This window comes from Haliotis rubra, unplaced genomic scaffold (genome assembly GCF_003918875.1).
Source record: "Haliotis rubra isolate DU_JTF1 unplaced genomic scaffold, ASM391887v1 Scf2095, whole genome shotgun sequence".
NCBI lineage: Eukaryota > Metazoa > Mollusca > Gastropoda > Lepetellida > Haliotidae > Haliotis > Haliotis rubra.
This window is the reverse complement of record NW_025766109.1, coordinates 28,667-52,020: the sequence shown is the minus strand read 5'-3', so window position 1 is coordinate 52,020 and position 23,354 is coordinate 28,667. Positions and strand designations below refer to the sequence as shown.

At 39.4% G+C, this 23,354-nt stretch overlaps 1 protein-coding gene and 1 long non-coding RNA gene across 2 annotated transcripts; one reads left to right on the top strand and one right to left on the bottom strand.

Annotated features, from left to right (window-relative positions):
* Positions 1-644: 644 nt before the first annotated feature.
* LOC124276446 lies at positions 645-1,961 on the bottom strand. Its single transcript, XM_046712102.1, has 3 exons — positions 1,857-1,961; positions 1,288-1,447; positions 645-763 (listed from the first exon to the last, which is right to left on the bottom strand). Exons 1-3 carry the CDS (start codon positions 1,959-1,961, stop codon positions 666-668), a joined length of 363 nt encoding a protein of 120 aa, XP_046568058.1. The 3' UTR covers positions 645-665.
* Positions 1,962-2,000: 39 nt separating this feature from the next.
* LOC124276447 lies at positions 2,001-14,171 on the top strand. The gene is made up of 3 exons (XR_006898546.1): positions 2,001-2,073; positions 13,005-13,338; positions 13,956-14,171. It is a non-coding gene; the product is annotated as an uncharacterized LOC124276447 (long non-coding RNA).
* Positions 14,172-23,354: the final 9,183 nt, after the last annotated feature.

Below are 23,354 nucleotides of genomic sequence, written 5' to 3'. Positions count from 1 at the left end.
GAAATAGGTAGATTTTTCACCTTCTCAATATTCAGTTCAGGTACATATCAATGCACCTATCTCGAAAATCCTATAACCTCTGTGTTTTACAGGTTCTTGTAGCTGTGTGTGTTCGGGAACAGTAGAGCTCATATAAGAAAATTAACACGGAATAATTGGTTGGTTGGTTTGTTGTTTAACACCGTACCGCACCGCGGCGGTCTGTAATAATCGAGTCTGAACAATCCAGTGATCAACAGCATGAGCATCGATCTATGCAACTGGGATACGATGACATGTGTCAGTTAAGTCAGTGAGCCTGACCACCCGATCCCGTTAGTCGCCTCTCACGACAAGCATGGGTTGCTGATGATAGTTCTAAATGGATCTTCACGGTCACAGAGCACAATGAAAGACACTTGTAACACGATTACTCTTGTTGCCAACACAGGGTGACCGTCAAGGATATCGGCTCAACAATGTGATCATAAACTGTGTAACTGTCTACGGTTTCGGGTTCGTTTTTAGACATAGCTAGAGTACAATTTTATACTTCATTATCCTTTTCATCAGAAACATCGCGCATAAAGTCAAATTCTAAAACTGTTTTGACACTATTGCCACATAAACACAACTCATCACATACATACACTCAGTTTATAGCAAAATATAACCACCTGTCATTCTCATGACAACGCATTCAATGTGGAGCTGACGTAGATGGTGACGCTTCCTCTAACCGTAAGAATTGTTAATGGAAACTTATCAAGCGTGTCTGTCATATCTGAAAAGTAAAAAAGCATAATGTCACTGAAGAGACATGCATTGTTTATAATCCACTGAATCCTTTGAATAGCATTATCTTTGCTTAGATTTTAAAGTATTTAAAGGCATGTAGAATATATTTACTGTTCAAAATATAGAGTAAGTGAGTTTTAGGTCGCTTTTAGCAATTTATCAGCTATATCACGGCGGGAACACCAGAAATGGGCTTCACACATTGCGCCCATGTGAGGAATCGAACCCGGATTTTCGACATTTTAACCACTAGTCTACCCCACTGCGCCTACAAAATATAGACCACGAAGTAACTCTTCTCTTTTCCCTCTCCATATTAAACGCTTTCATTTGTTCATTTATCCTACGACTATAAGTGATTACATTCTACCAAGGAAGGAAATGTTTTGTTTTCTAAATCAATAGTGCGGTTTTTGAACATAGTAAGTTGGTAACTATCTGAATAAAAAAAACATTCTGTGTGGATACAGATTATGTCATTGGGCAAAACTACTTCTTGGATACACTTACCAGTCGCAGGTACTGTTGCATTGAGGACATCCATTTTCAGACATTTTCTGGCAAGATAAGGACTGGCAGACTGAAAGGCTTCTCTCTCTGAAGTTGTCATCGCAATGTCAGATGTCATTGCAAATTGGCCGATTTCAACAGTCTCGTTCAGCCTCTGTTTCTGAGTAAAAAAAAGAGTGATTGTCATGAGAAAAATTTAAGATACCAATAACACAGGGATACGCATCTTCAAAAGTGAGTGAGTGAGTGAGTGAGTTTAGTTTTACGCCGCACTCTGCAATATTCCAGCTATATGGCGGCGGTCTGTAAATATCGAGTCTGGACCAGACAATCCAGTGATCAACAGCATGAGCATCGATCTACGTATCTTCATAAAGCGTCAATATATCAATGCTTATTTTCTATTTTATAGATTCAGTCGTCAAGTGACCATTTTCCTATGAATGCTTTCAACGGCAACGTCTTGAAACAATATATAAGTTACAAATAACCCCCGAAATAGGAACCATTGAATCAATATAAATGGATTAATGAATATCAGCGATGACACCGGGTGTTGGCAAGCTCACCTTCCTGGCCAGTATGTCATTCATGGTGGTATTGAAGTCGTCGGTGATGTTTCCTGGTAAGACGATGCACTTCCGGCTGCCTGACACGTAGGCCTTGGTCACCATCAAGTCCTGTAGGATGTAAATTTGTCATTTCAGTATATTCAACACTTTGATAATACAGCAAACATTTGGGTACAGCCCTGCAGCCCAGACACTCGGAGGTCGGAGTCGTCAGGTAGATATGCTCTTGTTTTCTCCTAATCGGTAATATAGGACTTGTGTTGGAACTAGTAAATGAAAACTAAAGAGTGTGATAGAGAGAAGTAAATATACGTACATGACACTTAACTGCGTCATACCACGAAACCGAATTTAATATCTCTGCTAATGAACTTAATATTATGATTCGGGACTTTTTTGTCAGCTTTATATAATGTTACTCTTTCAAACATAGCGTCAAAGCACTTGTGGCTCATTCGTAGTGAAAACGGTTTTAGAATTATTCAGATAAAGTTCAAAGTACATGGGCTCGTTTGTTAAAGTGATGTCATTTGGGCTGTCGAATTTATATCAAGTTATTAATAGTTTGGGACTAGCTTTGCGCTGCTAAAGATATTGTCGGACAAGTATTCCTTATTGTAAGTGTTTAAGAATGAACAGTCTAAACTGAGGTCACTATTTCACATAATGATGTTTTTTCTGTGATATAACTAAATAGAGGATATTATATGAGTGCCCATGTCACACTATCTTTACGACACGAGTGCCTAAATGTTGGTATTTCCCGAGCGATAGCCGATATTTAGGCACGAGTGTCGTAAACATAGTATGATATGGGCACGAATATGATATTCTGTTTATTACCGAAGTTGTCAAATTGAGGAAAATAAACCTAAATCTACTTTCAAACATAGGCTGGCTACCCGCCGTCACCGCATGTAGAACGCAACGTCGCGGAACAAACGTGACGTCATAGCATTGTTCATGACAATATTTTCGCACTCGTAGGTACTAAAATAATGTTCACATCATACATCTGGTTGACGCGTAGTGATATAACTAAAATAATGTTCACATCACACATCGGACTGATAAATTAAAGGATGTATAGAGTAAAAAGTCCCTAAGGACATAAATCATTTAGGAAACATTTTGAAACAAAAGTGTATTTTGAAAGAAAACATACTAAACTCAATGAGAGTAACAAAAACATATAATTAAATAAAGCAAGCATTAAAAACTCAAAAGTAAAGCCATTAAGTCTGAACAAAGCTCCTACTTTGATGTTTATTATGGAACAAGTCATACATGCTCGCCTCAGGTTAAGGCGTTATGATTTAGGTTAGAAAAAATTTATTCGACATCTCCTTCCTCTGTTGTTATCAGTGTCAAATAAATTTCCACTACTTTCCTGTTTGGCCTTTATCACTTTATCAGTATTATTGTCTGAAAGGATATGATCTCGATTTTGTACTTCTCTGAGTGGCATTTTTAGAAGTTATATAAAAAAAGAAACTGATACAAAACTTCTTCAATCTGTGTATGATTTTATCTTGTTTTGAGACAGATTTAAACCGCCGTACTCTTGACGTAATACTACTTCGTTCCTGCAAGCTGTGTCTCTGTATTCCCTGACTCTTTATCTTACCTTCATGTAAAATACTTTAATTTCATTGGTCAATGACGATTAAAAAAAACCCCGTTTCCGTGTTACCCCTCCCAGGAGGGTGACAACTGGAAGGAATATTACCCGCTGCCACGGTAACCGCCAAACTCTCCGCCGAGAAGCTGTATCGCTAACAATCGTATGACATCATAATATGACGCACGCAGTGCACTGAAGTCGAAAACCGTTCGATTAGCTGTTTTTGAGTTCACCAAGTACACACATTTATTTTACCGATATTCACTGTTTTATTTAAATCATTTTATACATTGCATTGTTTGCACACTAAACTTAAACATAATTAACCATTTTTATAGCAGTTTTACGTTTGTCAGAATGTTTGACTGATTTTAAAAATCCAGTCGAGAGGCAGACGCCATTTTGTTTACATGCCATATCGTCGGAACCGAGCTTATCGATCTTCAAAATAAAATACAATGATATTTTGTACACTTTACATGGCGGTAAGATAAATAAGTCGTAAACTTCTCCCTCGGGTAATGCGGTCTGATGTACGCCGTTTTGTAGCAGTGTTATTCCTCGCCTACCGGCTCGGGTGACACTGCTACAAAGATACGTACATCAGACTGTATTACTGTTTAACATATAACATTTTTATATCCCTTTTAATAAAATATAACTCGTTAGTATACCTGAAATATTTTTAACATTAAAACACCAAACTGACGCTTAGCGACCCCCCCCCCCCTCAAGAAAAAAGGAAACAAAAAGAAACAACAAACAAACAAACAAACAAACCAAAAAAACCCCAAAAAAACCAAACAAAACAAAACAACAACAACAAAACAACAACAACATAAAAAATACTGTGCAAAATCACAGTGTGATCAATTGTGACTAAGGACCAGACGTGAAGATCCGGGTTACAATTGATCTTCAGCAACCCATACTTGTCTTAAGAGGCGACTAACGAGATCGGGTGGTCAGGTTCGCTGACATGTCATCGTATCCCAATTGCGTAGATCGATGTTCATGCTGTTGATCACTGGATTGTCTGGTCCAGACACGATTATTTAAAGACCGCCGTTATATAGCTGGAATACTGCTGAGTGTGGCGTTGAACAACAAACTGACCAACCGCCTAAGGCTCCTGATGTACTCACACTGCTATAGTCGATGTAGGAGTAGGATCGGGTGATGTTGAACGCCGTCAGCCGTCTGTCAGAGGATCGGAAGAATATTCTCTCTTTGGATTTCAAAATGGCGGCCGCTTCTTTAACAGTTACGTTGATGTCTAGGTCACGTGACCATCTGCTCCTTAAAACCTGTGCCCGGCGTCGCTGCAAATGCACAAACAAGTCATTTGTGGCTGTTTCATATTAATTTACATTTGTATATCCCCTCCATACATAATATTCAAATATAATGATATGTTCATGGAAAGAATAGAACTGTCATTCCCTTCATCCCCCGTACCCTGAGATGCCAGATACATTGTGATAATTACCGACCAAGAGTGTCATGATTTCACACACGCACGCACACACGCAAGCACGCACGCACACACACACACAAACATACATACATACATACACGCACGCACTTCATTCAGTTGAATTCATTTTGGGTAGAAATGGCAGTGGTGAAGGTATTTCTCGGCGGTGGCTATTCCCCACGGTAATACCTACACGTTTGTGTGCAGATATCTCCGATGGAAACCTCTGATACAAAACTAGCTCCTTGAAACACACGTGCACATACAATAATCAACTCTGCCAAGGTTCCTCATAGGACGAACTCAACTGGTTGATGTTTGTGAGTCATTTCCGAAGTGAAAGGATAGCGAATTATTGAAATACATAAAGCTCTGTACCTGTTGCCGTGTTTGACCTTGACCCATACAGCTGCACAAGGCAAGCCCCAAAATGACGACCAGTGTTTCAGTGACCCTCATGGTGATGTGTGACAGACTCCAATACAACCCTGAGCCCGTGTTTAACATTTATAGCGCCCGGGCTGGACAATGGCGTTTGTTTCGATGACCATGGGGCAGTTATGTCACTGACGGATCTGACAAAGATTGATCAAAGGCTCTCCTGACGTCAGTTGTGTTTTCGTGAACATTGGTTAATGTATTCGCGCGGTGAGAGCCAGGTTCATTTACATCCGTCATCTTGTCTCACAGCTGCCCTATTTGGTTCCATCAATGTCTTCACCCTTGTTGAATTTATCATCTAAAAGTAGATAAGTTCCTCTTCGGATTATTTGTCCCAGACGAAGAAATGGCGGATATTGTCGCAAAAAAGATAAGATCGCAAATTCCTATTAGAATTGGACAATACAAACAGAAATTGATCTGTCCGCTAAATACATACTGTAAATCAATAAAATAATGCGAGCTACTTATTAATGCGAAAAATGCGACTATATATGAAGCGCATTAATAAATCTCGCATTATTATATTGTCCTTTGCACTCGATATCGTTATTACTAGTATTTGGGTCATGATAACCCAGTGAACAAAGACGAACGATTGATTCACAAAAATTCCTTTATTGACATAATAACATCGACATTATATTATATCAACAAGTAAAATACATTCTGGGGAAGAAAGATTGAGCGTTAATCATTTCAGTTGTATTACAGTCTTTGAATAAACAGTCTAGTTTACATGGTTTGAACTCACTGGACCACGTCCAGCAGACTTGCCAATTGCCATCCACGTAAGTTTTACCTCACGATTTCTGCCTACCTTTTCAATTGCGCTCTGTATCAGAGCATGAACAGGTGTCATGACGCTAATCCTCAAATCAACACGTTTGTCATCGTCTTTTGTATCTACATCTCTATGATTGCAATGGAGAAAACAATTGATCACGAGTAGGACTTATGGTTTGAACACGTTTTAAGTAGTGCTGGTATTGGCATACAACCTGCGATACGATACATTACGATACTAACATTTTAGTCACCTCGATATATTGCCAAAGTATCGTGCACTTAAGCTGCAATACGATACGAATCCAGATACAAGGGTGGCGATACGATACGTATCACGATACTAAAATCTTTAAGACTAACACCAACTGTAAAACACATTAAGATGAAATCAAAACTATTTTAAAATTCGTCAAATTCCGCCAGCGGTTTTTTTAATGTTCATTGGGAAATGAGATAATAAGGTTTATACACGGACTTTGTGAAAGTTAATAAAATGCGAGCGCTATGTTTGACACAGTTCCTGACGCAAGAATTTCCGAGAAACTTATGAAGGGAAAATAAGTATGCATATATTTTAATCATCAAACAAAAGTGACAGATATCGCTATTAGGCAATATTCAAAGTAAAACATCGATGTATCGTGTCCCATTTGAAGTATCGTATCGGGATATACGACAACATAAAACTTTGTATCGATTCACTTTATCGGCGGCCCATGGATCGATGCATCGATGCGTATCGATGAATCGTCACACCACTAGTTTTAAGTTTTCAATTTATCATTGTACATGTGAGACACATGAAGAGTGATTGAGTGAGTGAGTCGGCTTCAGACATTGTACCCATCTAGTCAGTCTTACGTGGGTGACAGTCAATTGTTCATTACAGAATAAATCAAACCATACAAAAAATGTCCATAGTTATAAGAACTGTGACCATTGTACGGTTCCGACTAAATGATGCTAACACATGCTCGCGAAAACCGTTTATAATTACACTGCACGGATATATGCGTAATACTGTAAAACATTCATGTCGTTTAACTGATGAGATTATGAAAGCTAATTCTGTAAGCATAGCCAGATCATGCCTTGGGTCTTCAACAATGGGACGACCTTTCTCTGTTAGACAATACGTCGCTTAATTCATTCAGTGTTACTTGTTTACGTGTATGATTGACAACGCACATTGTCAGTCTCGACATTAATCACGAGCGGAATATGTAGCTCGAGGGTTTCCGGATTGCGCAACGTGTCAAACACATGGCCGACTTGTCAGTGATTTGCCGCGTACAGGCAACACCGTGAAGGATTGTATCTCGGTGGGTTAGCATTCATTGTAAAATCAGCATTTGTCCAGCAGCAGCACACACACACACATACACGCAAGCACGCAGAGAGAGAGACAAACACGTACATATACACACACGCACGCACGCGCATGCACACATATACACTCACACACATAAACACAGAGACAAGAATTCTCATCACACACACACACACACACACACACATATATACCCCACAAATCCCCATACGCACCCCACAACCACCACTGCCCTACGCACCCTACAACATCCCCCATACACCCCCCGACCCCATACCAACACCCACCCACCCACCACATCTCCCCACACGCATACACCCACCCACAGCCACACCCATATCAACACACCCACCCCACAAACACACATACACACATACACACGACCACACATACACACAAATCCGAGACCCACACCCATACCAATATCCCCACATCCACACACACCCATTCCCCCACCGACCCCCACACACATACACACACTCCCCACCCTCCGCTCCCACCCCACCTACACACCCATACCCACACCCCTTCCACACACACAGAGACACACAACACACAGAGAGACATACATACATCCGAAGTATGGATGTATAGCATCCAATACAATGGGAATAGTGCCGAAAAGGGTCCTGAAAACTAGGAGCATATACCTTCGTGTTATATCTACATTGTAAATCCTCGCTTCATCTGACAACATACACCCACCTGGAGATCCGGATTAGAATTGGTCTTCAGCAATCCATGCTTGTCATAAGAGGCAACTAACGGGGTCGGTGGCACATGTCATCGTATTCCAATTGCATAGTTAGATGCTCATGATGTTGATCACTGGATTATATGGTCCAAACTGCTGGAATATTGCTGAGTGCGTTAAACAACAAACAAACACACTGACAAAATATAGATATGGATCTTATTAAACAAGGAACAACACCTTGTCGTTTAATGCACAGAGCGACGTTACCATGTACACTCTTCAAAAAAAGAAACGCATAGGTGAATTTGAGAATTGTTTTACTCATGTAGCTGCGGCAAAAACAATACCAATGTACTATTACTTTACGAAACGTCATCTTTGCGTAATTGTAAACAGCTGCAGTGCCAAAACGCGGCAATTTTAACCCACACCCTCATCCTCAGAGTCTGGCATCTAATCGCCAACACACGATTAGCTGCCTGACTCTGAGGGTGTGGGTTCGAATCCCGGATGGGACTCAAGCCAACAAAAGTACTAGAATTTGTACTTTACTAAGAAAGTGTAATCCCAAATATAACATGTGTTACATTTGACCACTTTCTAAATGGCATTGTGTATTCATAGCTTTCGGCTGTGGGAGTCGTGCCAATTATCAGACGCTTATCAGAGGGGTACAGAAAGTCCGCAGTCTAGACTACCAGTTGTCCGACATCCATTTTGTGGAAGCCGCCGTGGCTAAGCTGGTTAGATGGCTGACTTTGTGTGTTAGCGATTTGGTGCCTGAATCTGAGGGTGTGTGTTCGAATCCCGGATGGGACTCATGTCAACAAAAGTACTAGACTTTGTACTTTAGTAAGAAAGTATAATCCCAAATATATCATATGTTACATCTGTCCAGTGGTATTGTATAGTCAGTTTTAACCATATTAGAAATATTCGCCAAAACGTCACCAAGAAAACATACAAAGTCAAATGGTCGTTCAAGTAAGCAGAAAAGCATGCGGTATCGATTACTATGAAAAGACAAACCTTGTGTTTGGATTTGTCATTCGTTTTTGCCTGGAAAAGAGGAAATCATCATGTCACGATTGAGTGCCACCATTCGAAACATCGGCATAGGCTGCCTTGAAGCTGGGAGCCGCAGTGTACAGTCGCCTGGCTTTTCAACGTTCATCAGAGCACATATCTCGCCGTTGGGATCGTTTCTAGAGAAGCGTCTTGCCATAGCCGTGAAGACTGCACACCCCATCCCTATTTGAGAAGAATTTCCGACCAAACTGTCAGGAATCGATTACGTGAAAGGGGGGATTCGATCAACAAGGCCAGTTGCCGCCCTTGTTATGAGAGACTTCTATTGGCGCAATCGCTTGTGGTGGTGTCTGGTTCAGGGATGAATCACGATTTCTTCTTTACTGGCGAGATGGAAGACAGCGTGTTTACCGTCGACGCTTTGCCCCTAATTGCATTCGAGACGTCGACATATTCGGTGGAGACAGTGTCATGGTGTGGGGTGTGACATCAAGCACATAAGGATCTGATTTAGTGGTGGTTCAGGGGAAGTTGACAGCAAATCTGTACATCAACGAAGTCCCTGCACGTCACATGCTTCCGATTATGGACCGACAGAGGGAATTGTTCCAGCATGACAACGCTACTTCATATACAGCACGTGTCACGGTCCGCTACCTTGCCAGTTCTAACGTCAAGGTCTTGTCATGGCACTAGATTTAAACCCGATAGAACACATGTGATGAACTCGATCGACGTGTACGTCAACGTCAAAACACGACTCAGACACTTCCACAACTCGCCATCGAATTGCAGGAAGAGTGGCCAAGAATTCTATGTCTGTGCCGAGACGGTGCCGAGCAGTAATTGCTGCCAATGGTGGTCATAGAAAGCATTGACTTGGACGCCATCTTGTGGACTCATGTAAACAGAAACACAACAATAAAGGCTGTTGTTGTGTTGGCGAACTCTTTGTCTATGCACATGTGAATTTACACCCTTTTAAACAGTGAAATCTTTATTTTTGAAGAGTGTATATTCTTACACCTTAGTTTGATAAAGGTACAGGATCAGCTACAGAACGTCGGTCATTGTAATGCAAAAGAAATGGTGTGGTTTTGTGCATAGAGCCTAGATCGCAAATCAGTTGAAGTTAAGCAACGTTGGTCGCGGACAGTCTTTGGATGGGTGATCGTGTTTGGCAACTTGACTGCTGAGAGTTTCTAGGACTTCATTCCTGCCCCACAACAAAGCACACGTGACAAATCTGGTCTCACCTTAAGCAAGTGCGTTTGTTCATGAACTGCCTCTGTTCACCCAGCAGTGAATGAGTACCCGGTGAGATAAGTCATACGACGGTTAACCTTCTGGCAGCTTGGCTTATCCGGGGTAATAATGCGTAACCGCTTTAAGCATACACAAGTGCATGGAAACAGGCGTTTTATAAATGGCCATTATTATTATTACAAGAAGTTGTTATCAATAAAACTGCGTGTTTCCATATTTACTCACTAACTTGTAGAATGCCGATTAAACAGTTAGGATGTTTTTTTGTTTTTTTGATTATTTTTTATTGGTTCCCAAGATTAAAATATTACAGATATACAAAACCGTATTACATACGACTTAAAGTAATATGGCTACATGATGTACAGGTGAGATATTATGTATTAATATTTTTACAAACATGCATAATTCATTAAATAGGTAATGTATAGATAATGTCAGGTACAAATCAATACAGTTTGAGTCATCTAAGTACTGGGGAGAGAAGGCTCCATTTATGATGGAAATTATTTATTTATTATTTTTTGTTGACATATGATTTTCCACAAAGAATATTTCTTTCAGAGTTTTTATATATAAAGTTAGATTTGGAAGCATATTTTTAACACTGCATAAGTGAATATGTCTCTTCGCAGCAATGATTATGTGATTTAGTAGTCTATTTTCACGTTGAGTACCAAACCAAATCATGTTTTTGATAATTTCAACAAATGTGGATAAAAATTGTTAAGCCAAATTTGTAGGTTTATCCAAAAGGTTTGAGTCTCCTGACATTCCCAGTACACGTGACACACACTCTCACTTACATCTTTGCAAAAACAACACAAACTGTTGTCAACTTTTTTCATTTTGACCAATTCCTTTTTGTGTGTAAATAATGCCTTGTAGAAAAATACATTGAAAGTCTATAAGCATTGTATCTTGCATTCTCTTTCTATATACTGTAAATATATTTTTCCAATCAAAGTCAGTTTCAGGAAATAAATGTTACCATTTATTACAAATGTTTGGATATTTATCAATTCAAATAAGTTTATCATAAATAATTCTGCAGCCTTTTGATGCTTTTACTAAATTTATCTGGCATTGGTTAACATTCAAATTACTGACTGGAATAGAGAGACTTTAAAGTATGTTTCCAAGATTCAGGTGATATGTTCAGTAAATATCTGAAATCTTAAAAAGTACCTTTGATATGATACTTTTCTTTTAAAGATTCTATTGATAGTAATCCATTCTCATCACATATATCCCTAATATTCATAATCTTTTTCTCTGCCCAATTCTTTATGAAATATGTAGAGTTTTTGAAGTTGTGATTGAACCATAGTGGTTGGGATGGAATTTCATTAATGTTATTTGGGTCAACATAATGTTGTTTGGGAAATAGTTTCCATGTTTTAACACATCATGCCAAAAAGGGTTTTCAATCTCAATAAAAGTTTCAGAATTTGCTCAAAAATTAAAAATATCTTTGAAAGGTACATTGCATGGATTTTTATTTTCTTATTTTTTAAAATATCATCTTAAGGCTGATAATTTCAAAGCATCAATAAATCTACTTGTATCAATCATTCTCAATCCTCTTTCTTCATATTTATTTTTTAATAAACTAATAAGAGAAGTAATAAATTCTGCTGGTGAGTTGGGCAAAGAATTGAAAATATGAACTAGTTTGGAGATTGCTAGGGTTTTTATTACTGTTATTTTACCAATAAGTGTTAAATGTCTTTTTCTCCAAGATGCCAAGAGTCTATTAATTTCTTCCAGTCTCTTTCTAGTGTTGATTAGCCATAGGTTTTCAAGATCTGGTGTAAATTCAATACCTAGTACATCAAATGCACCAGTTACCCATTCAATTTTCAGGTCATTACATATTTTATCAGTAGATTTAGCTTTTGATCCAATCCAGATTGCTTTTGATTTATCTAAATTTATTTCAAACCTGACATTTTATAAAATGCATTAATTGTGTTGATAGCAAGATATAAACTGTCCTCAGTTCCATCAAGAAATAGTTCAGTATCATCAGCGCATTGATCCAGTTTATATTCCTTATCATTGATGACAATACCTTAATGTTTTCATTGTTTCTTAAACAGTTAGGATGTTATTAACATTGATTATTTGTCCACGGTGGTGGACTGAGTACCACCAATAAGTACCACTATCGACGATATTTCCGAATATCGATCATCGAAAAGCCAGCCCTATTCCACCACCGTGGTCTGCCTCTATATTATGCTCAGGATGATGTTTTGCTAATAATCCATGGAAAAACATGTCACCACTCACCAGTACTCATAGTTACGTCTCCGATATTCTCGGTAATCGATCGATATTTATTTATCGATTATCGATATCTAAGATCTATACTGATAGATCTGTGAATATATAATACATGTATACCCAAATAACCAGCATAACATTAGTATTAACTTTATATCATTATTGTATGTTTTCGACAAAACGTTTCCTCCTATTTCCTTAAGATATTCAATGTCCTGAGATGGGTCTGGTGAAGGTGTGCATCACCGTGGTGCTGCCTCTGGTGGTGTACTGTGTGTGTGAACCCGGGCTTCAGGCCTGTGAGTGGGAGTCTTGGGGTGTGTGGAGCTCCTGCACCAGAACATGTGCTGGGCTGAGAACCAGAACACGGAAGATGTGCTGTGGAGTTCACCTTCCAGACTGTATCGGTAAATGTGACCGACCCAACACGTCTGTGGAGACAGAGCCATGTGCGACACACTGCCCCAATGGTGGAAGCTACATTGATGGCTACTGTCACTGTCCTCCTCTCAGATATGGAATTTTGTTGTGAACGAGGTGAGAGTTATAGGATAATAATCAGCTTTTCGATTAACCCTGAAGTTTGTTTCTCAAGTCACCAAGCCCTGTTTGTTACTAACTTACTGTTTTAATGCAGCATTACGTTTATCATGAGTACCAGTCAGCATCTGTTTGTTTTAGATGAAATGTCTATGATGTATAATCTATATGACAAATATATTTATCTATATTACGTCTGTGTGTGTCAGCTCCACACGTGGGCCATACCCGCAGCGTATACGGACAACAACGGTATCAGTACGACCTCGCGAAGATGCCCATATTTCATCATGTACACAGAATAAGCTCAACATCGTTCATAAATTTCTCTTCTCTAGTGCCAGCCAATGTACGGAGAACGTGTTTGTTTACCCTGTTCACACTACACAATGCGGCAGTGAAATATTATTGGAAACACATAACATAAAGTGCTTTAATGCAAAAAATCTGAATAGCTATTATCTTGAAAATGTATGGTGTAGCTAATGCAATGTACTAATGCAAACCCAAGCTAGAAGACTGGTTAGTTGAGCTCCAAAAAAATGAACATCAGATAAACACCAATGTAGTAGCTACAAGGTCACCCTAACAAACATCCTATTCATGTTTACCAGACGAGTCAACTGCGTTTGATGGTGGCTGTGCCCGACACTGCACGTGGATGAACTGGTTGTCATGGGGAAACTGCAGCACAAACTGTGGATGTGCAACACGAACCAGGAAAAGATGGCACTGTTGTCAAAGCGGGTTGAGCAGTACTGAGTGTACAGCTGATTGCAACTTCCGGGACAACAGCACTGAAGAGAGAGTCTGCACTAAACACTGCACCGGGAATGGTAAGGGGTGGGGTCATAGACTGAAACAGTTATACTGTATGTGTCACATAAAATCCTAAGCGTTTGTCATATACAAGTCGAATTATTGATCATTTATTCATCATTGTTATCCTTTCCTACCGCTCCAACTTCTAAATGTCTCTCAAACAAGCTAATACAAAAACCACCAGGCCATGCTGTCAGTGTGTTGTAAGTGAGAACTGTCATATGTATATATACACGGTCACGATCTAAATGAACATTTGGTTGAAACCTTCAAGAAGGCCACACTATGAAGAAATATGTAGTAGACAGTGCTAGAGACATGGTATGGAAGTACTCAAATGGTTACCACAGTCAACCGCGTTCCTGCTACAATTCACCATCTCGCGTCAATTTGTGCAATTTGCTTACAGTTTATCCCTTCCATCTCTAATATGCGAGGTCCCATGCTTGTCGTAAGAGTCGACTAACGGATAGAACTCGCTGACTTGGTTGACTCGACAACAATGACATTAACAATAGTATAGAAATATGTACAAACTTAATGAGTGCATTTAATAAAGTGAAACGACAAAACCCTTTCCACATCCATAAGAAATCTCTGCTAAATGTCGATTTTGCAATTGTGACTATGTTATGAGCATATATTTGTTTCAGCAGTATTACAGCTGTATGACGTTGTTGTAAACCAATAAAAAACGAAACATATCAATTCCAAGAATATACTATCTTCACGTAGACAAGAGTCAGACTTGCCAACTTTGTTCCTGGAACGCCTGGCAACCATGGAGCAGTTGTAGCCAGACGTGTGGAGGAGGACAAAGGTCAAGGTCACGGTCACCTTGTTGCTGTGAAGGCCAATCCAATAAGGACTGTCTGTTTGACTGCCGGTTGTCGGAGAACGACTCAGTTCAAACCGAGAACTGCAGTGAAATTTGTTTAAACAACGGAAGCTTCTCAAGTAGCATCTGTCACTGTGGACAAGGCTATTCTGGATCTTGCTGCACTGAGGGTAGGATGATTCTTTATGTGTTGATTGCTGAGTATGGCGCGACACCTGATCATACTATTAATGCCATAAAGAGCATCCTAGATGTGTACCCGTGAAGATCCGGGTTAGAATTGATCTTCAGTAACCAATGCTTGTCGTAAGAGGCGACTGTCGGGATCGGGTGGTCAGGCGCACTGACTTGGTTGACACATGAAATCGGTTCCCAATTGTTCAGATCGATGCTCATACTGTTGATCACTGGAATGTCTGGTTCCGACTCGATTATTTACGGACCTCCGCTATAAAGCTGGAATATTGCTGAATGCGGCGTAAAACTAATCTCACTCACTCTTGGATGTGTACGTACACGAATGGTTGTCATTGGTATAGAATGAACTCCAACTGTGTCCTAAGCCACACAAGGGCAAGGAACAGCCAGAATACACTTCTTTCATAGTGCTCATGTCGAAGGTCTTCTTCGCCTCGAGGGCTATGAATAGAATTCGTATCCCTTCATTATGGCTTTTTATTTATAGAATTTTGAATGAAACCTTTCTAATTTCATTTCAGAGGTAACTGATGGCAAGTGTACAAAATGCACCTGGGGGATGTGGGGACGGTGGGGACCTTGCAATGACTCCAAGAACGGGGAGGTAACGAGAAGGAGATCCCTCTGCTGTCGTGTGGGACAGAAGGAGAACGAGTGTTACGCCCAGTGTAAGCGAGAGAGACATGGAGCTGTTGACGTGAAACAATGTGACCTGTTTATAGTGAAAGGTAGGTCAACTGTGAAACAGTTAAATATAATAACGATGAATGCCGTCACTCTTATCATGGTCGTGTCAGATGACATAAGGGGCGGTGGGGTAGCTTAATGGTTAAAGCGTCCGCTTGTCACGCTGAAGATCAGGGTTCATTTCCCCACTTGGATACAATGCGTGAAGCCCATTTCACGTTTCCCTTGCCGTTTTATTGCTGGAATATTGCTAAAAGCGACATAAAACCATACTCACTCAATACTCATGACACAATTGTCGTGTCGGACACAGTGTTAGTATATACCATATATGTTCCCAACTACCATTCCAGAACAGAGTCAACATCGATCATCGGAAGTTCTTGAAAGGCATTTAAATGTTGGACGAACAATGTATACTTCAGGATGTAATGGCATATTATTTAATGTGATGTTTATATTGTTAACATTTTCAGACTCAACCCAACTTCACTTTATGTACACCATCATTGCCTCTGTCGCATCCATTGTCCTCACGTCGTTTGTCTGGTAAGTATGATACTGCCATGTGTACCTCTCCGAGTGAGTGAGTGAGTGAGTGAGTAAGTGAAATGTTTATGTCCATTGTACGATTCCGACTAAATCATTATGTCACCTGCGGCAGACGCTGTAGTTACCACAAACCTCACAACTGATTTCAATCCAGACAAGGACTCAAAGTCTACAAACACAGATACAGAGGGTCTTACTGACGAAAAGACAATAGAAAGCAATGTCACAGTGTAAAGTATAAGAGAAGCTGTTTTAGATAGTGCCAATATTCTTTTTTCAGGGCTGGTGTTTATTGCATCAGGAACAGGAAGGGTAGAGTGTCACCAGGCCAGCAAAGATCTTGCGATGTCAACTGTCCAGCTGAAATGGACAACTATACCAGTCTACATGCTGACGGGAGAGACGTAGCTCGCAACGTCAGCCAGAATACATGTTACGACAATGATGCATGTGAGCCCGTGTATGAAAACCCACAAGACCTGTTTATGTAATTCGCCAATTTTTAGAGTCCCACGTCGTGACTTAGCTTGAATGTGGCTAAAGGCGGCGTAAAAATGCAAATACTATGAGGTATTAGATGAAGTTTAGCTCTGCAGAATGCTTTGGGACGATAAATATTCATTGCTATGAACAAACATTGCAATTTGGGGGTAGTTGCGAGGTAAGTATTATGAATAGTCGTTTTCAAAGGGAGGCTACTCTAGTCTGTTCAACTTCGTGTTTGTTTAGATTTCCGGCCAAATTGTTTCTTAACATGACTACAAAATAAAGACCGCAGTGAAAACCAAAACAAAAGCATTTTAAACTGTTTTTAATTCAGAAAAGCCTCAACGCCACTACGGTCTTACCCAGGAAGGAAGGGAAATAGTTTACACACATTCTTACTTATAAAGGTTTAAGTAAGATAAAATAAACCTTATAGTCGTAGCATTACATTTAAAACACGAATAATGTTAAATCAAGTTAATCAAAATATGGTGCTTACGAATTGGGTAATTGAATGATATTTGTATAATTTCTCTTTTCAGCGTCGTCTCGTTAGTATATTTTTTATGTTGATAGCAGGATCTGATTTCTGATTGTCACTGTCTCTGTAAATATAGGGCCACTCTTCCTTAATTCTGTTAAGAATGAAAGTTAGTCTTTCAGACACGGATTTGTTGCACATGTGCTGGACCCAGCAAAATATCTATCTTTGTTTTTAAGATGTCTTTGTTAACTCGTATTAACGATTTGTCTTTTAAAATTGTTATGTTGTTAATGTTGCTTACTTGTTATATAATTAATGCATTATCTTGTCCTAATGTATAGGTTGTTGGTGTTGTTGTTTCCCACTTGTGGCCTTGTAAACATCGGACATCAAACACAATGTTCAAACCAAATAGGGACCAACCATTTCCTGTTCCTTTAGAGAAGCTTTATTACCCTAAAACACCTTGTATTTCAGCACCAATAGAATGTCCAGTGAAAAAAAAGGAATCATATTATTTTTCTCAGACAGATATCAATCATTGCTTATATATGTGATCAAGTACAGTGTAAACAATATACCAATAACATACCAACAATGATTATGAAAGTTTGAAGATAAAACGTGAATAATGAACAGACATTTTCTTCAGAGACAATGAAGCGTTTCATGCATAATACTCATTGTTTCGTGGCTGTTTTTGTGTGTCTATTTTGAAGACTCTGACAAGAAGGTGAAGACAGATCCATAAATTATCATTACAAACAATGCACGGGTTGTTATCGAATTGTCTTCGTTTTCACCCATCTTTTAAGAACTTAAGAGGCAGCCCTGTTTAACTAACAATTGTTTCACATAAACATCAGCGACAATTTCAAAAGCCAATTTTCAGTTTGTATATATGACTTTGTATTCAACTCGCTACAAATATCCTGTTCAACATTCACTAGTTATAATATATGTTTACATTTATTGTTTATAATCTCTGTCATGTTTAGAGTTTTTTTATTTACATTTTGATTATTAATATCCATCCACCACCTTTGTATGTCAATACCTTTTACTTTTGCAATGTGACCCATGACTTCAGCATCTGTTTCACATCTTTGTTGTATAAGCTATTTGCTATTCACCATCGATATAATCTCTGTTACACGTACAAATGCATCAACAATGTATCGTATAGCTTCATAGTTTTATTGGTTTCCGTTTATGCAGATTAGAATAATATCTGTGGGGAACTGTTAACAATAGTTTTGGTTACATGTGTTTCATTTTTATCAACTATTCTTATGCATAGATGTCTCACAATAAAACCGCTTTTATTCCTTAAACACGTGGATTTTCTGATTTGTTCTGCAATCACAGCTGTATGGACAGTGTGTCTATAAGGAATAGAGAGTTTACATTACATATCCCTGCCTTCATGGCAGTTAGGTCAAGGCCAACTTGCAACTTCTATGATATGTTGGATTGTTACACAGTACATTGTTTCAGAAAAAAACATTTTTTCGCATTATTCATCTTAGGAGTTTTTTTCATCTAAACTATGCTTAAATCAGAACAAATAAGTTGTTTGCTAGACTACAGCTGTATCTGGAGAGGAAGTGAGAGCACGTGTTTGGGCAGTTTAGTTGTAGATCTGGGTCTGAATTGGTCTTCAGCAACCCATGCTAGTCGTAAGAGGCGACTAACCGGATTGGGCGGTCGTATCCCAATTGCATAGATTGATGCTCATGCTGACCACTCGATGCATCCGTCACCACTTTTATTCATGGGTGTATTTGTTTCTCTCTGTGAAGATTAGATTCAGTTTGAAGACAGATTAATACGTGAGAAAGTCAAAAGTGAAATCAGATATTCGTAATATATGGTTTGTATTGTTTCTATTCCACACCAGTTTGTTAACATTGCACGGCCATCCAAGTACTTCAAAATAGGCCTACTGTATCGATTATCAGCCAAGAGCTGTTTGCGTAAAAGGCAAGATAAATTATTTGCAACTGTACATAACTCTTCTGTTCTGTTAATGAACACTAATACGGTTGATATTTACGGCTGGAGTATGTATATTCACCCTGCGTTTGCAGAAACACCGTCTGTACACAGTGTGACTGTAGTGCCATTATTGTCATCTGACTTTTATGCTATGGCCTGGCGAAGCTGGCTTCAGACGTAAGCGCAAATGTAGGGCACGACCGCGATTTCCTTCACCTGTTACGACAAGCATGGTTGGCTGAAGACTAATTCTTCACGCATACATGTTAGAGGACTGTTCTTAGCCACATTGCTTGATAAGTGAAGAGTGAGTGAGTTTAGTTTTACGCCGCACTGAGCAATATTCATGCTATATGGCGGCGGCGGTCACAGAATAGTCAGTCTGGATGGTGTCCAGTGATCAACAGCACTTGAGCATCGATCTGCGTAATTGGAACCCGGTGACGCATGTCAGCAAAGTCCAGCGAGCCTGACCGCCCGATCCAGTTAGTCCTCTTGCGACAGCATGGGTTACTGAAGGTTCATTTCTTGGACACCTTCGCGGGTGTTGGAATGAAGAATCCCTGTAGTTATGTCTTAGTTCAAAAGGGACATCCGAAATATTGGAAACACATTCATTTTGAAATCTATCATTGCAAATTGTAAGCACCGAGAAACAAATGTTGAAAGCTTGACCATATGCCATTGACTCACAGGTATGTCACACCCGTAGTAATGATGATCGTATTTAGCAATCGGGTTGGAATGGTATTAATCGCCAAAGTGAGTCATAGCATGAGCGTTACAGCATTTGTTTTAAAATTACAATACTTGCTGTTTGAAGTTGAGGATCGCCGTATTCGGCGATAACGCAGTACAGTATGTAAAACAACACAAACTATTCACAGATGGTTTTATATCATGTATTGTAACAAAGAGGTTAACGACAGACTCTCCTTGTATACAGTACTTCCTTGAACTTGGAAATGAAAGATATGAATTATTTACCTCGTACTAGGTAGTGACCATGTCCAGGTTACGAAGCGGCTGACAGTATAGGTTGCCAAGCTGTTTACAAACACCCGATGCATAAGGTAGGATAAAATTTTGACTTGATAACAGGTCTTGGGGATGTTTAAACATTTAAGCACTTTGAATCAAGCCCTTGGCTAGCTAATCTTATTGGTGTGAATCTATACGTTATATGAAAGGGTTAGAACAGATATGATTACCTCTGTGTGCTAAGACGTCAGACAACTGTCATACGAGTATTTCACATTTGGTATGGGACAAAGTGAGCTGAAAATGCTTTTCAAATCAAACTAACTATTTCATTTCAGAGCAGAGCCGAAATTAACTCCGTTTCTTCGTTTTTACATGTTTTGTTATAACAGATCCTAATTCAGTAGAAAGTATTCTTCCATAACATCTTCCCAAAGTAAATGATATCACGTTTTCAACCAGTACATGTGTTTTGATTTAATGCATATAGCACAAAATAAAACCATTGAGACGTAAGGGTTTGGTGGCTTTCATAGATCATCCTTTCACAGATAATGATTTGTGGCAGGTTGAAAAGGAAAGTCTATGTGTTTCATGATATATACATAAATATAAAAATTAATCAAACATGTATAGCGATTGACAAAATGCTGAGAAGCATGTTCTAAAATCAAAAATAAAGTGTAAATTGCGAATCCTCCCCGACATATCTACATGCTTCAAAAATTGTTCAAAACAATCAACGTATCAACATGCACGATAGCAACTGGTTTAGAATAAACTTGGACGGGCGTTCGTGGTAAAGCTAAATAACGTTAATATAACGAAAAGGAGTTAGTGAGTATATGGTTTACGTCGCTTTTTAGCAATATACGCATCAATATCACGACTGGGCTTCCCGCAGTGAACGTATTAACCACTAGGTTTACTTTACACTTTGTAAGCGAAAACAGAAACACAAAGTGAGTTTAAACATCTGTTGATCAGGCACGAGTGACACACGATAACAACAACGAGTTGAAACAGTCCAAAGAAGACAAATTGGATAGCATACGCAATCCTAAACAAACAGCAAACAAACGGTACGTGAGCAAAATGTTTTCAAGGTGAAATTACTTAGATCATATGAGGGAAAAATCACGGATCATAGATTTCACGGATAGACATACTAAGGAATGGTACATTTTAGAACAAAGATTTTAAGGAATCGTGAAGTGGAATCTTGGGCCGGGATTTTGGAAACAAAAATCAACTTCTCATAATAAAAGCGATTTCCTAAGATGTTGTGATATCCCCCTCACAACTGAGAGTCAAAGTGTATCTAAGAGAAAGAATGATTTCCACACAATTGCTTCCAGGTCTTCTTGTAACTTAGGATGTAAGGTGGAGACGATAAGCAGGATTTAGCTCCCCTCGCGGGTCAGAATATAATGAAGGCTAGCAAGGGTTGTAGTAACCAGTAGTACTCAGAACGGTGTCTAAACATTAAGTCGAAATCATAGCAGACCACTGGCTTACGCCCTAGCTACAATGTTATACACGATGGAACATCGGCATTGTTACCAGTGAACAACACTGCGCGTCGTACACTTATCTCGAGTTTGTGGTCTGACCTTCTCTACCGTGATATTTCTATTTAGCGATAAGTATCGTGTATGTGGACGCTACGGTGACTTGCGACGTCACGATGCGAGAGCATTCCCTTAACCATTATCTGTCATTGTTGCTTGTCGTGACATGATCTATGACTATGCACATGCTGCACTCGAACGAACTTCTTTTACAGAGAGCATTTAAAGCAGCCCTGAATATTCTTTGTTGCTTCCGGCAACATTTTTTAAAATTTTTGTTAGGACTCTTTGTTCACATCAAGTTTAAGTGAATGTATGCTAAAGGTTTGTAATGCATGTTTTACAGGCAAGGTAATGCTTACCCTTCTGCTAACACCATCATGATTCAGTGGTCCTTCATTATTGTTCTTATAACAACGGGCCTTCACATCAAATGGAATCGACTTCTCATGATAGTCAAAACTTGGTAATATATGTTTCACTATTTCATATTTTCAGTTGAGGGATAAAAGGCAACATATCTGTGTGTAAATAGTATCCACAGAACACTATAAACACCGTCTGATACGAATTAGTCAGCATCACTCGGAAGAAAGCCATGAATATTCAGCGAGATCAAATAAGACTAGATAGCGAAAGATAAAATGTTTTCCTCATTTGAGAAAGTCTTTTCAGTGCATATAACGAGGTTCAGTTACAATAACGACACTTGACAGCCCTCCTGAGGTGAGCATCGCCGTGGTGCCTGTCTTCCCTCTGGTGGTGGATCAGGTGTGTGTGAACCCAGGGCTTCAGGCCTGTGGAGAGTGGGAGTCTTGGGGTTTGTGGAGCTCCTGCACCAGGAACATGTGCTGGGCTGAGCAGAACACGGAACAGATGTGCTGTGGAGTTCACCTTCCAGACTGTCATCGGTAAATGCCACCGACCCAACACGTCTGTGGAAACAGAGCCATGTGAGACACACACTGCCCCAATGGTGGAAGCTACATTGATGATGAAATACTGGTCACTGTCCTCCTCTCAGATATGGAATTTGTTGTGAACGAGGTTGAGAGTTATAGAATAATAATCAGCTTTTCGATTTACCCTGAAGTTTGTTTCTCATGTCACCAAGCCCTGTTTGTTACTAACTTACTGTTTTAATGCAGCATTACGTTTATTATGAGTACCAGTCAGCATCTGTTTGTTTTAGATGAAATGCCTATGATGTATAATCTATATGACAAATATATTTATCTATATTACGTCTGTGTGTGTGTCAGCTCCACACGTGGGCCATACCCGCATCGTATACGGACAACAACGGTATCAGTACGACCTCGCGAAGATGCCCCATATTTCATCATATGTACACAGAATAAGCTCAACATCGTTCATAAATTCTCTTCTCTAGTGC